General features: G+C 38.8%; 1 protein-coding gene across 11 annotated transcripts in view; it reads right to left on the bottom strand.

Annotated features, from left to right (window-relative positions):
* LOC124413265 overlaps positions 1-15,458 on the bottom strand; it is a 94,969-nt gene that overhangs the window by 21,926 nt on the left and 57,585 nt on the right. For 6 of the 11 annotated variants that reach the window (XM_046893735.1, XM_046893739.1, XM_046893743.1 and 3 more), the window contains 4 exons: positions 14,437-14,445; positions 11,317-11,391; positions 6,502-6,721; positions 1,263-1,383 (listed from right to left, as the gene is read on the bottom strand). In XM_046893735.1, the coding sequence (XP_046749691.1) occupies positions 1,263-1,383; positions 6,502-6,721; positions 11,317-11,391; positions 14,437-14,445 (425 nt within the window). The remainder of the gene's footprint in view (positions 1-1,262; positions 1,384-6,501; positions 6,722-11,316; positions 11,392-14,436; positions 14,446-15,458) is intronic. The other 5 variants (XM_046893741.1, XM_046893737.1, XM_046893742.1 and 2 more) reach the window with 2 other exon arrangements.

Genomic DNA, 15,458 nt, shown 5'->3' on the forward strand with positions numbered 1-15,458 from the left:
ACCTATAACCAATGAGTTTAAACAAAGGGTAAATCCTGGATTAACGCGCAAAGATTTTAAAACAGCCTCAAAGCCAGCAAACAATATTACGGCCGACACGATTTTTCCGTAAAATCCTGCACCCCGTTGCTCTAAATTTTTCACGCATAATGATTTCCTTGTATCGAGATAAAAATACATATCAGAGCTACTCCGTAGCCTCTGGCCACACGAGGGTGTTTCGATTTACTAACCGACGAATCTCGGATCCGCGTGCAATTACGTTGTAGCTTGATATTTATATTTTCTCTCTGCTGAAAGCCGTCCGATTGAGAATCTCAACCTTTTCGGCCAGAAGGCGGTGGGCTATCCCCAAAAGGATCTTTGAAATAGGAGAACAGTCTTTCACCCCGTGATAAAAGGGAAGGTATCGAGTCGCTGATGGCTATTACGTTTCGCGTCGGAAAGCATCGCTCACTTTATCCGTTCCGAGGCGATCGGCCAAAGGGAGAAAAGGTTATACCTACAGTATAAGACTATCCAGCTATCTCCGGAGGTAAAATAAAAGAGCCGCCGTGCGCGGAACACAATTTTCATAAATCTTATCCACCGTACAAGTTCGTATCTGTGACAACTCTGACGCGTGTCTGGGGGTCTGCGTACCTATAAGTGTCAGTAAGCCACGCGGCGCCATGGTTACATTTGCTTATACGTAGTCCGCATGCGATGGTGATCGCTATACGCTGATGAACGGGGCATATAAAGGCACCCATATCCAAAAGCCTTACGCGTGGCCTGGCCGTTGAATGCAAGCACTTCCGGCAAAAAAGGCTACTGGGAATTCGATTACTTATCTGCTCGTAAATAAATGAAATTTCATTCCCGTCTCTGTTCGAGGTTGTACCTACTCGGAGGCAGGGAAACCGCATCGACGACGTATGATTAAATTTTCATCAAGACCTCGGATTTTTATACGCGATTTTTCGACCTAGGTGGATTTACCGCGGAATTTGGGATGTCCGGTGAGTCATGTAAGATCGTGAAAGGTCGTCATAATTTTCGGAACCAACGACTTGGCTTGGAGAAAGAGTAACAGGTATATATAATATGCGGTCCGAGTGATCTCGGTGGAAAAGAAAATCACCCGGTTCAGACGTCGATTATTTATTGCTCGATAATTTTTCCTTTCTTGTTGTTCCCCTTTTCGAACTCGGATGATGCGTAGTTTTGCGTGTTAAAATTTAATTAATGGAAGGTTTTTTCCACCTTCGAATAATACTCACCGAATAAGCTCGAAGATTTCCGGCTTCTCCTTTTCTCGTTGCTTCATTCGCTCCTTCATTGCGGTTATTATGCTGTTCGCTTTGTCCTCGGCTCCATGCTTCGAGCTCTTCTCAGCAGCTCCTGAAACCCAAGGAAGATGAAACGTTACGATACTCGAATGCGAATTCGGTTCTCCTGTCACTTGAATTAGAAACGATTTGGCAATGATCTATGTCTTCTCTTTCCATCTTTCTCTTTTTCTACTATCCTTGCAACTACAACGGGAATGAAAACGAGACGGTGGTTCTTATCGAACGCTGGTTATTACTAACCGATAACCGGGGGTGAGTTCGAGTCGTCGAACCCAAGTTCAGGTCGGACTTTATTATTGCATGTACATCAATCACGTGCGGGTTTCGCAGTCGTAGCTATTTGTTCTGCAAGCACGTTAAGGTACAAACAATTAGCTAACCTTTTCTTCGGTTCACCTTTCCATTTTTCATACATTTCTTACGTGCCGCTGCGGAATTCTAGAGGAATTCAATGGCGTTTTTACAATACACGATTAACCCGACAAGAATTAAGCACAGATATTTAATCGAAACTCTTGTATCGTCGCGGGTATTCCATGACGATTTTATGGAGAAATAGAATAGTCAGTAACTGTAAAATAATTAAGCCCCGTTTCAATGTATAATTTCAAAATCGATTCAAGCAAATTACTGCAGTAATAACGAGTCTGCAACGTGCGTTGTGTCCTCGAAAATTGGCGAGATATTTTCACAGCGTTGATACATAGATCGAGCTTTTCACACCTCGTGTCTACATTATTTTTTTTCGCTGATTGTCAAACCGAATTATCTCGGCGATTAAAGCAATCGTGTAAAGTCTCGGTACACGGTTTATCGATTTCGCCAATAACCCGTCACCGAGAAATCAAATCGTTGATTTCAATTTTCAGCAATCAGAGTTCGTCGATTATTCTCCAAACGATTATCTGACAAAACCTCGCAGATTTTAAATTACGTATAGAATAAATTGTTACGCGATAATGAGAACGAGGATAGAAAAGAGAAAATTCAGATTCGGCTTCTAGACCAAGGCTGCAGTACTCGGTAAAAACGCATTGCTACGTACATAGATCGCGTCTGGTTCTCCTTTTTTTCAACCCAGAAGCCGTTCGGCATCTCTAATTTTCCGGTGCGCCTCTTCGCTCACTTGAATATGTTTCCAGGCAACTGGCAAAGCGGTAACACATTCATGCCAGTGCAGGATGTACATACGTAGGTATGTACAGGCCTGTGTATAGCTACGCGAGAGCGTAATAAGTTCTATTTTCGGCGAAACCTGTTTCAACCGAGCTTAACTGGGTCGGAAATTACGTATACCAATCATTCTAATGTTCGCTGGCCATTAAGAAAGTGCTGGAAGAACGGTCGCAGAGCTGGAGAGTTTTATAATTTTATTATGCTACCGCGACATGTTTTTATCGGGGTTACCGAATCGCTTTTACGCACATATTATATACTACACCAACTTCAAGTGCAAACTCGTATCCATAGATATAGTTGTAACACTATTTCGTAAATTTGGGGCGATTGGAAGCTCGACAAATTTCGACTACACCCACCGAGGCGCGATTATCATGACTCACCTAAGAAAGATTGCAGACAGGTGAGAAATGTAAGTTTCACGTGAGGCCGAGGTGAGAAAGATAGCGAATAAGCCGTTTTACTTTTTGCCGACAATTTTCGATAGGCGGCAGGTCTGCTGTTTCTATTATCCACGTCTACTCGAGGCGCCCGGTAAAATTTTTGTTGGTAGAAAACAAGGTGGTAGAAAAAATCAAAAAAATATCCTGTGGACGTTTAACGGCGCGCCGTAAAAACTGGAACTATCTTTTCCAAGGCACAATAAAATCCGCATCGTTAAACCGAACCGGAAGATCTAGATCTACACGAAACCCTGATACATTTTTCTATCCGAACGGAATAGACCGAGGAAGCTTGCAATGGTTTTTCCAGCTTTAAAAGTGGCTCAAAAATCTCTCTCTTTCTCTCTCACTTTGATTTCTCCGCAGGGTGCGGCGGGTGTTAAGAAGAATATGAAAACATTTCATAGTATTTTAAGGTTTTTTTTTACTGTCCCACAACCCTTCCTCGATCAGGACAACGCACGTGCTTGTCGCGTATTGAGCCTGCCTGCGGTGAGATTACGGCGGGTGAAATCGTTGGATCCGGAATAGAATTGATTAGGCCCTGATCCTTGGTTAGACGTTTCGTATGGACGAGAGAGATAGAGAGAGAATACGGGGAAATCGATCGACTGCCATCAAACGTTAGGGCGCGGCGAGGATTTACACGACCCTATTGCACACGGAAGCTGCATCATCTGCACCGAGCCAAAAGCCTATAAACTCGACCCGATCTCAATCAACGTCTCCCGCGGGAATTGCACCCGTTGCAGTTCTAGTTTCGCGGGAACTGCGGCTAAAACTACGGAGCCTGCAGGGCTGCCCCACTATTCCAGAGGTTCATGTATATGTAAACTGCAGGGTGAACAAGTTTTTTACCGTTTAATCAGTTAGTCGGACTATAACCAATTTCGTTGAATACTGCGTCCAACCTTCTCCCGTGGGAACTCAATTTTGGTCGTTTTTCATGAGACGAATTTTTTATAGACCAAGAAGTTTAGATTGTCAGAGAGCGAACTGGGAGTATAATGTACGCGTGGACGGAAAAACTTGTTCATATTTTTCAGGTACCAAAATTGACAAGGCGTTGAGCTGAAGATTGGCCACATTTTAGAAAATACTAGAACATAATCATTAACAAATTGTCAGAACTGAAGGTGGAATTAAGAAAAGGTCGTCAGAAGTCAAGAGAGGTGGTCCATCGTGTGAAAATTTTACGTGATGAAGTACGCTTCTGACATTTGGTATATACACGTATAATTAATAGTATTAATAGTACAGAAAAAACGCTATGTAAAACGTCAGAAGCCCGAGTGGAGTCCGACGAGCGAAAAAAAACAGCGTGGAGCCATTTCTCTATTTATTTATCATACACACGGGATTGGGGGCACTTCTGATAATTTGCAAATACTTTCACCACGTATTCTGTCAATTGTCTAGGAAAAATCAAAAGTCTAATAAGGAGATAACAATTGCAAATGAATGCTGAAATTATTGGGTTGTAAGAAAGGTAGTTCTTATCAGTTCTTACATCCGTAGAATATAAAAGAAAGAAGCATTTTATACTTGTTCGTTCAACTTTGGTATTAAACTCGCCACCAATAATTAGTCATTCGAATTTTCTAGAATAGCCAATCTGTCTAGACCTTAAATCGCGGGTAGAACGTCAGATCCAGATAACAACACTCTTTGTCTTAACTCTTCGTCTAAACTATACGGATATTGTTATATAACATCGAATAATAGCATAGATCTAAGTCTTGAATACCAATAAATAGTGAAAACTGCGAAATACGATATTATTCTTGTAGAGTGATTGAAAATAAAAACGAGAAAGACGAACGAAATCAATTCATAGAGAAATTTTTAACTATTGTGTAATTTTCACTTGGAAGTAATATGAAAATAATGCTGAGAATATTACATAAGGACGTACAATTTTTCGATTACCTGAGGTAGATACTGCGTTTCTGGCTGCAGCTACATGACTGGCAGAATCTGTCACTTTTCGGTTCAGACTCATTTCGTGATAATTTTATCCGATACATCTTCGGAACAGATATGAAATGTTTTCAACGATTTGATTAATAAGCGTTATATCCAGTAATTAATTATATAGGGAATCACTGTATCGGTTTATTTAATATTCAGTGAAACACGAATGTTTTCTCTTTCAGCACTGGGTACATTGAAATCTCATCAGAAACTGAAGCGTTTTTCTGATTCGCTTTCTCAAAACTCCAGTTCACATAATTATAACGTAACGGTTATAAACTAAAATAGGAGTGACAGACAGTTAATGTTTGGAGCAGATGTTCTACTCTACTGCGCTTGAAGGTTCAGACTGATGCTATTGTTTATATTCTATATATTGTTGATATTCTATAGGACGATTCGAATAGCTTATTGTCAAGACAAAGAATGTTGTTATTTGGATCATACGTTCTACCTGCCACGTTAGGTCTAGATAGACACCCAATAATTATGATAAATAAACAGAGAAACTGTTTTTTCACGTCTACTTTCGAAGTTAATTTTCACTCGTTGGACTCCACGCAGGCTTCTGACGTTTTACAAAGCGTCTTTTTTGTACTATTAACTATGTATATACGTGTATGTACCGAATGTCAGAAGCGTACTTCATCATATAAAATTTTCACACGATGGATCACCTCTGTTGACTTCTGGCGATCTCTTCTCAATTCCACCGACAGTTCCGATAATTTGTTAATGACTATGTTTAAGTATTTTCTAAAATGTGGTAAATTCACAGCTCCTTACCTTGTCAGTTCTCTCACAACTCACAATTAAACCATAACAATCTAAACTTTTTCAGGTGGAATTTCCATTGCCTCGAGTCATGTTTCTGTAAGATTACTCAGCTCTTGGTTTGTCACGCCCGCGAATAAATTCGACGTTTTCTTAATGGCTACGTCTCATCGTTGATGAGATTATAATTAGTCAAAGGTGTCCGCATCGAGGAGACGTTCGATTTTCCGAGACCGCCAGCCTCCCCGTAGCTTTATAATCTATATCCGGCCTTTGATTTGCTTAAATCTTCAACTAGTACCCGCGAGTTTGATTCCGTGGAATGAATTTAGTTGCCGTTTAAACGGTCGAGTTATATGTATACCTTTGAACGCGGGACTTGACAAGAGGTTGAAAAATCTCTTCGACAAGTCAGCAATAACGCTGGAAATAATGTGGATAAATTGTACATTTTTCCCCCTTGGCACACACGGCGCCTCTCACGAATCTGTCGGGAATTCGTTCGTGCCATAAGCCGAGTCGAGTTTGTATCCCGGTGCGAACGATTAATCAACATCTCGAGAAGGAGGTATGGGGATCGTGCGTGTGTAAAGGGTATTCCAAACACTCTGTCATCCCGAAATCGTTAATTCACCTAAACAAATGCCTCCTGTCACGCTGATTGCTTAGCTTAGCTCATGCAGCGGTTAAAACGAAAATTTGAGTGCCATACAAACACGCCACTAATGATAATAACGAATTTCGGTAATCCGGGACGGAAATTGGTGTGAAAAATAATCTTTTTATTTTCAACTCACTCTGTAGACAGTCGGCGTTGAGAAGGTCCTTGCATTTCTCGTGACATTTGACCCCGCACTCGGTGCAGCGAACACCTTGTCTTGCGATGCCCCACAGAAGACCTTCGCACTCGTAGCAGTAGGTCGGCGACGTTGCTGTCCACAGTACGAAGTTGTGCGGCGTCGTCGACGATATTGGATAGATGAGGGCTTGAAGTGTTTTTTTGTAGACGTGCATCTTCTGCGAGATTCAAGAGAACGCGTTGTCTGTTTTAGTTTGAAAATTGACGTGATGCCTGCTTCCTATATAGTCGCGGGTGACAGATAGCCATAGACTCGTTCTTCTATATTTCATTTTCTTTTCACTTTTTTCCCGCCGATATGATGTCGCTAGTTTAAAGCGACGTCTCGCTTCTATAGTTCGGAGTTTTTAAAGTTTGGCATTGAACAGACAACGTGTGCTTAAAACGAGAAAAATGAGTGAGGAATGAATATATGAATAAATATGAGTTTCGTAAACCAATTGGTTTTGCAGCGCAGGAAGATCGAGACTTATAGTCTCGTAGTATAGCGCAAACAAAAGTTTTTAACAAATAGGAACGAGTCAAGGCGTATTCTGTTTCTCTAAGATTATCTCTTTCTGATTCCTTTTTTCCTTCATCTCTTCCGTATCCTAGATTCTATTCGTCTAACTCGTCAGCGTCACATTCTCACATTCAGTCATGCACAATTGCAGCTGATGGCTTGGCAACGACTAGAACTTACTCCCGTGTTGCATGTACAGGAAATTATCTCATCGAAAAGCTCATATTCTAATTGAAGCTTCGGTAAGAAGTAGAAGAAAGTGACTTGTAACTGACTTCGAGATGGTGGAAACTCAAATTTCAACAACCCTCATCCCCAGAATACTTGGATTTGAATTAGAATAGATTCTCTGAATTTCCATTCTTTAGCGAATGCATTCATCCGTAGCTAATTTCAACTCCAGTCGTCATGAAAACGGATCTTACAATGTACGACCATCGAATTTCTTAATTCAAAATCCGAAATTTGATCGTTCACATAACGGGTAGAATGACGATGTCAGCCCGAGAAAGAGTGATAAAATATAAGTTTGTGGTATTCTTTTCCTTTCTCTTTCTTCTTGTTCTTTTTTAACGGCCAAAAGTTACGGCGAATTGAAATAATAAAATGAGGGAAGCGTTTATTTCTTTAACTGCAGACGTGTGAAAAGAAAACTCGCGTATTCAATCTCCTCCAACCGGCCGAAAAAACGACTCTAAAAAAAAACAAAATAAACGAAAAGACCACGATGGTGTATGCATAACGGCGTTTTTATCTTCCCGTTCAAAGCTGTCGGAATACATGGGATTTTACACTTTGCAAAGGCAACAATCTACCACATTTTCCGCAAAAATTCGCTCACGAGCATCATGCATGTGTGAAGAATTCAATTGTCGGTATTGAAATAGAAAGCGGAAATGTGAAAGAAATTATGTACCTCGAACTAATACTTGCAATGTTACTTGTTGCTGTGGTAGTGGATGTATTTTATTCGCTACGGGGTACGATTACGTTTTCGCGTATTTGCCCTTATGAAAAATTCAACCCTGCTCTTTTTCTCTTTCTTCATTTTCTCCTTCGTACATTCATTTCCACCCGCGCGTACATATTAAATTGCGTATATATGAATATAATACACGTACACGCAAACATTCGGTGGGCAACAATCTCACACCGGAAGCTCTACTGTTGGGTTACATGGCAAACGGTGCCTGCGTGTCTGCCAATATGCGTCACATACACTGCCGGCCAAAAGTTTGGGTACACCAGTCGAAATTTCTTGCAGCATTAAAAGTTAGATAGCGGATTTAACAATAAAGATAATCGAATTTTCTAAGCGGCGTTTTAAAGAGGACGAAACCTTCATTTATTTTTTTTAATTCTCTGCAAATTTTTTTTGGTCCCGGTACGTACGTTGAATCATGACCGTTTCCCGGCTATTTAACCGCCGAAAATTAACTCCGCAGCTTAGGGAAAGTTTTTTCCTCGATTTTTTTTTACGGTAAACTTAAAAAGGTTATATTAAAACCAACATTTTCGTTTTTCAGAGAGTTTCGGACGATTTTTTTTTGCTGCATTATTGCATTTTTAGCTGAAAAAGACGTTTTACAAAAAGGCGTAATCCAGTAGGAGTAGTTGGAATTTTTTTAATTATTGTCCCAAGAATTTTTTCGGCTGGAAATTTTTTTTTCGGAGTTGTTGTGTCTCGAGAACTATCGGATTTAAGACAAAATATTAAAAACAAAAAATGCAATACTGCGGTGAAAAAGATTTCGTACAAAACTTTCTGAAAAAAGAAAATCTAGGTTTTGATAAATACTTTTCAAGTTTACCATAGAAAAAACCGAGGGAAAATTTTTTCTTAAACTGTGGCGTTAATTTCCGGTGGCTAAAAAATAGCCGGAAAACGGTCATGTTTAAAGTACGTACCGGGTCCAGAAAAAAAGAAAAACAAAATTGCAGAGGATTTTCTAAAACATCAAAATGAAGGTAAATTTGTCATCTTTAAAACGCCACTCGGAAAAATTAATTATTTGTATATTCGAGTCAGCTATCTAACTCTTAGTGCGGCAAGAAATTTCGACTGGTGTACCAAAGCTTTTGGCCGGCAGTGTATGTATATATATACATACATATAAATATGTGATCTATATACTGGCAGATATTATACATATATTACATTAACATGTATGTATAATATATATCATGTATATATGATATATATACATACATGTAATGTTAGCTTTGGGGATCGTTTAAGAAAGTTGCGAGACTTTTCAGGCAAGCATTTCCGATAAAACATCTAAAACGTGTCGAATCGCCTTGAAAAGAGTTTCGCAATATCTCGAACCTTTCGCTAAAACTATAAGGATAAAGCATTATATATGACCTAAAAAGCACGGCTCGTATTGCGTGAACTTGAACATCTCGACAATCGTCCCAATTTCACAAGACGAAGCTTTTTCGTCGAAAGTTCATTTCGTCACACTGCAGCGTCTATGGCAAAAGTTTGCTACTTTTGGAATTTCAATTCGCAGAGAAATAAAGGAAGTAACCAAGCACATTTAATTTGATTAACCGTACATATAATATATATGTATATATTAATGCCGCATGATGTATAAAAATTCATATGAATTGCTTGATGCGAGCAAACAATGGCGACTGTTCAACAATAGACGAATGGGCTGGATAATAAATGCTTTTATAAGTCCATTGATTATTGAGCGGCAACTAGTGCAGGCGACGAGCGATTTGTTGCAATATAATCTGTTCGATGTCACCGCAGGCCGACATGAAAAACGGAAAATTGTGCAGGTGGATATTCACAGTTATTGTTCAGGTGTGATTGAGCTTGTGGCTCAGGTGGGTGATACAGGAGCAGTTGTAGCGAACTTTTGCCATTGCGTTATTTTCGTGTGACGAAATTTAAATTTATTGAAGGTGATACGTTACCCTAGCGCTACCTATGTAAGGTCCTATTATAATACCTATAATATGTGATATAGGTAGAATACGGAGTTATTCCCGAGAGGAAGTTGAAACTTAATCTACTGTTCATAGACCTACTTAGTATTTTCTATGCGGGGGGTGTTAATTTGATTTTCTATATATTATGAATATATGAATAATAAACTTGCTATAGACCTTGCAGAGAGCGAGACACACTTACGTGCAATAAAATAGAGACAGCGTGGTAATGAGCATAAAACGCAGCATAGTAGATATCAGAAAAGATTGATGTTTTAATTAAAACCTTTCAAATTATATTATTATATACAAATAGGTTCACATTGATAAGAATTTTTTATTCCTTTTTCCTTACTTTTTTGGTTTCAAGTGAAATGAGGCGTGTCGTGTATGACAGGTAACAGGTAACAGGTAACAGGTAACAGCAGGTGTAGGTATACGTGGTATTTATCGTAGGATGAATGCAAAGTGCTTTTGTTGTATATTAATTACACGAGAGTATTAAAAATTAAAAACTATTAAATAGCTGAATGCAAAACCTTCGCGTTTTACAATGCTTTCACCGCCGTACATTTATTTACACGCAGTTGGGTAAATACGAAATTTTGTTTTTACCGTCAAATCGGACTAGAAATGGAGAAACGTGATCGTGAAAGCCGCCGATAAACACGAGTTGCGATATACGGTGAATAAAGATTGTAGGCGGAACTTGAGTATAAAACGGAGCACAGCTGTGGAAAGAATTGTTTTTTTTTTCTTAACCGTAAACCGCGAAAATCCGCGATTAAGTTACGCCACGGGCACTGCCTAGTCTCTGTCGAGAATCCGTCACGTTTATACAGACACATATAATATCTGCATGGATAAGTGAAAAATTTCCGGGCGTTTTCGAAATAACATTTTTCACATCAGTATCCGGGTCTGTATAAACTTACCGAGATCCAGATAAGTTCATCCTCATTTCGGAGGGTCGTGTGTTATATTTAACTTAATTCTGGATAAAGCTCACTCCCCCTGACATGGCAATTTACATTTTATCTTTAATCAAAACCCACCCCGCGAACCTGTCCTGTACTATAGAGAAATTACACGCACACCTGTGTCGTACTTGGGGATGTAATATCGTACGGGTTAATGTCGTAGGCTTTCTTGAATTTTCATGAAAATTTATTCTAGGTTTAAGGCATTGTGTCTGTGAGTATAGAAGGGTTCAAATCCGTTATTGACGGCTATGAGAGTTATACAGTGAAATTATTCTCATAGGGGTTCAGGATTGTATAGAAATTAGGTGAGCAGACTTACCAAATCCTCGTCGTTGAGGGTGGCTCGAGGAACGGCTGAAGTAAGTCCCGCGTTTCTCTTCGTCGCTGCCATTGTCTGAGAAATGTTGAAAATTAATTTTCTCACATCGTTTTCGATAAATTCACGTGCGAGTTCAACTATAGTGCCCAAAAATATATAAGTATAGTCGAGTATAACAGTATCTACTTTTAAGACTCGAGCCTAAATACAAGTCGAAGAATAGTATATAGAAAAGCCATATGTAGTTTCAATTCAGTAATTACTTTATAGGTATGGATAGTATGATGTATGTACAGACGTTTTGCAATGTGCAAATTTAGATCGATATTAGTTTACAGAAAATTCAAACTATGTAGGTACATAATGTGTACTTATGCATACATGTGTGTAGACATTTCGTATGTACAAAAGTTCCTGTCAAGAATTCGTGACAAGACCGGTCCAACTTGTATATATATATATATATAATGTATACGTCTTGAGAGAAGAAAATAAAATAATAGGATGGAAAAGTTTGTAAGTAAAATATTTACACGATCCATTTGATCTGATTGAGAATTGGATGGAAAAACAGAAATATAGTTCAGTAACGGAAATTTCCATGGTTACATTCTGAATCTGTGGTGCATAATTTGAATTTCAATAAAATTAAATATAATAATAAAAAGAAGAAATACTAAATAATGAATAAAGTAACGGACTACAAAATATTGCAGTTGCAGCCATACTTGCATAATCGCGAATCGTTATGCAGCGATAATAAGAAATGAACGTGTTCAAAACCTTGTATCTCCTTCATTTTAATCCAAGTGGAAAAACGGACGTAAATATCTAGTAAACCTAGCTTTTCGATTGTTAATAAAAAGTTCGAATATGATTGCCAAAATATTTTGAGATCGGATAAAGCGAGCGCGTTATTAAAAATAAATTCTGTTATATATATATGTAGAAACAAGATGATGAGATAAAGCAAAAGATGAGGAGAATAAAGCCAACGGGCTTTCAATGCTGTAGCCACATAATACCAATTGCATTACATATACCTAACAGTATTCACAGTTGCAGATATATAGATATATATACCTACATACGGTTACAATCTATGTATTATATATACCTATGCATGAAATAATGCGTATATTACGAGCCGAGAGAAGTATGGGTGAAGCGAATGATTGTAAAAAATCGATGGATGTTCGATTATAACCTGTTTTGTGTAGTACAGCGTATATGAAATATGTTTGCGCAATTTCCCGGTCAAAGCTGAGCACCCTTGTTGACTCTGATCCGTAATGAAATATTCCACGCAATTCATCATACATCTAGACAACGATTATTTTATGGATCAATTGATAGGGTGCGAGGCGTAGCGATGTCCGGGAGAATATGGAGCGCCGAGTGGTAGTTGAAAAAATTTTCCATACATATATGTATAGGTATATGTAGCAGTCGTGTCGTTGTTCGAAATTGAATGTCTGCTCTACTTATCGATACAAATCTACGAAGCGTCAACATCGGCTGTTTTCCTAATAGTGAGAAATTCTACATCGATACGTAATACGTGTGTATATGTATAAGCATACGACGAAAACGATAGATCAATAATAAAAAGTTTTCTAACAATAAGGTAAAAATCTAGACCAATTAGTCGTGCCGTGACTCGCAGCGCGAGCAGAGCCCCGAGCCTCGAGATTTCAATTAAGATCTTGCCTGACGTATTATACATATGTATAGTTATGTATGTGCCTATGCATATACACACGCCTACCTATACATAGGTATGTCACATACTGGATGTATTCTTCCAAAGTGCTCTACTTGGCATTCTTTGCAGGCCTTGACTTGACCTACAACTTACACCACTTTTGTTCCAAGCACCAGGCGAAGTTATAGGGTTCAAAAATCCCCGCCGCGATATCGTGTCGTTTCGTGTAACTACTGGAGCTAATTATCATTTATTCATCCTTGATTCGATCAAAAACCTGCAGGTGAGGAGATCGATACATTTTCTATACTCGTATACCTACTAGTATAAGTCGTGTAAAGATAACAACTAGTTTGGCATTGAATGGCAGAAAGATAAAAGCAGCGATTTGGTATACCTGGCATATATACATGATATTATTCTATACCTGTAGCCAAGGAATTTTATTTCCTCCAAGGATCGGACGCTCTGAAAAATTGCTCGTACAAATTTTGTGATCGTAGATAAAATGAAAAATCGCGGCGACGTTTTGTCGTACGTTTAACGCCTAACTTCTCCTGATTTTTCACTTATTTTTCTACTTATATTTTATTACTGATCGTGCGTTGCCGTCCTTGGGAAAAACAGAATACCTTGTTTACGGTATTGATTTATTGTCGGTGGAGTCATGCGGCCCTGTATATATGTATATACATACGTACGTAGACAATTATACATAAAAAATGCATGCTGTTTGATGTATTGGATACGCGTAGAAAAGCAAAGTAGTCAATACATGTAAATAAAATTGTATTACGTGCGCCGAAGAATTTCGACGACAATTTAACAGTTTGTAAAAACGATAACGATGTCGTTCTGGACAATTCATAGTTATCGAAATTATTCTCGAACCGTCGTCTAATCACTTGAATCAATAACGTAGGATTTTCGGGGCGGTTTCTTGTTCTACAAGCTGTGATAAATTACGCCAAGCACGTTGTACGAACCACGAATTGGCACCTTGCGGTCACAGTTCGGCTAAGTTTAGTCCCGTATACAATTGGCACTCATGCATATAAATCGTGTATATGTGCATACGTATTTATATGTGATTGTATAGACCAAGTTTTGTGTGCGGTAGTAATTTCAGACATTTGCCCACATGCGACGAAAGTTTTTGTACACATTCCATGATTTCGTGACGCCAAGTGCGACACGAGAAACAGCGATCCATGGCCGCAAGGTGCGTTAGAATTAAGACTCACGACGCAGTTGTAATTTTATATAGTATATAAATATAAATATATACGCATTCAATGCAATCTACGGATATGATAATTAATGCAACAAAAAGCCCCATTCGATGAGCATGCAGCAATACTCCAACAATAACTCATGCGTATATTAATTTTGGTAAGGACTCATTGATTTTGTACCTTCAAGACCTGGAGGTAGAGTTTTGAATTTGAGAGGTCAGTGAGTGGTTCAGGTGTGTTGGAGAGAGTACAACGGTCGCCACAGAGAACAAACAAGAATAGTAATTATGTGCTGATGAGTTTGTTTCTTTCTCCATGGACGTTACAGATATGCCGTAGATACATACATCAATAGGCCCACATCTGTATCCATATATTCATGTATGTATATACGCGATTTTAAAGAACTACAGAAGTACAAAGTTACAAAATTACGGTACATGAAAAAACTTGGATAGAAAAGAAAAAAAAAAATGAAATTACTTCTTTCACGGCATGGCTGATAGAAATAATCAATGTTGACTGGATTTCTGTAATCACATGATGCTAATTTCGTGTCACGTTGAAAGTTCGGTTCTCTCTATACTCAAGTTTTCAACTCATTTTACCGCGATAAAATTTTCCGAAAGTCGTTGTTACGCATCCTTGCAGCAAAATTGCTATAATTTTTCCAGCCACACCGAGGCGATGTGAAATTTCATTTTTTTTCTTTATTCTGGCAACACTGAAATGCTTACGGGAGAAGGTTTGTTCCACGCGGATATACAAACACTCAGAAAAGTGGATAAAAACAATCATTGTTTTCCTGGAAGGATTAGTTAGTTGGCGATGATACCGTGATTACGGGGATTCAGACGGAAGCGCGGGAAATTAGGATGCGGCGAGGAGTGGGGGAGTATAATATGAAAATTGCGACATTACGTTTCAAATGATGCGTCTCGAATTTACGCGCGAATACGAGGAATTTAACTGATCTATTGCATATACTGTGATGCAGGGGTTGGTTAATCGACGTGTTGATAAATCCAATGAAAGCAACTAATACCAGACATGGGGGGATGAGTCAAAACTCGGAAACGAGAACAGTGATAAATCTTCGATGAATGCACGTCTGCAGTTGAACATCGAACGAACACTGCTCTGTGCATGAGGAAAAAATTGACTCGATGATAGCTGCGGGTGCAGTTAATGGTTCGCTAAAC

The sequence above is a fragment of the Diprion similis genome, chromosome 12, assembly GCF_021155765.1.
Source record: "Diprion similis isolate iyDipSimi1 chromosome 12, iyDipSimi1.1, whole genome shotgun sequence".
NCBI classification, from domain to species: Eukaryota; Metazoa; Arthropoda; class Insecta; order Hymenoptera; family Diprionidae; genus Diprion; species Diprion similis.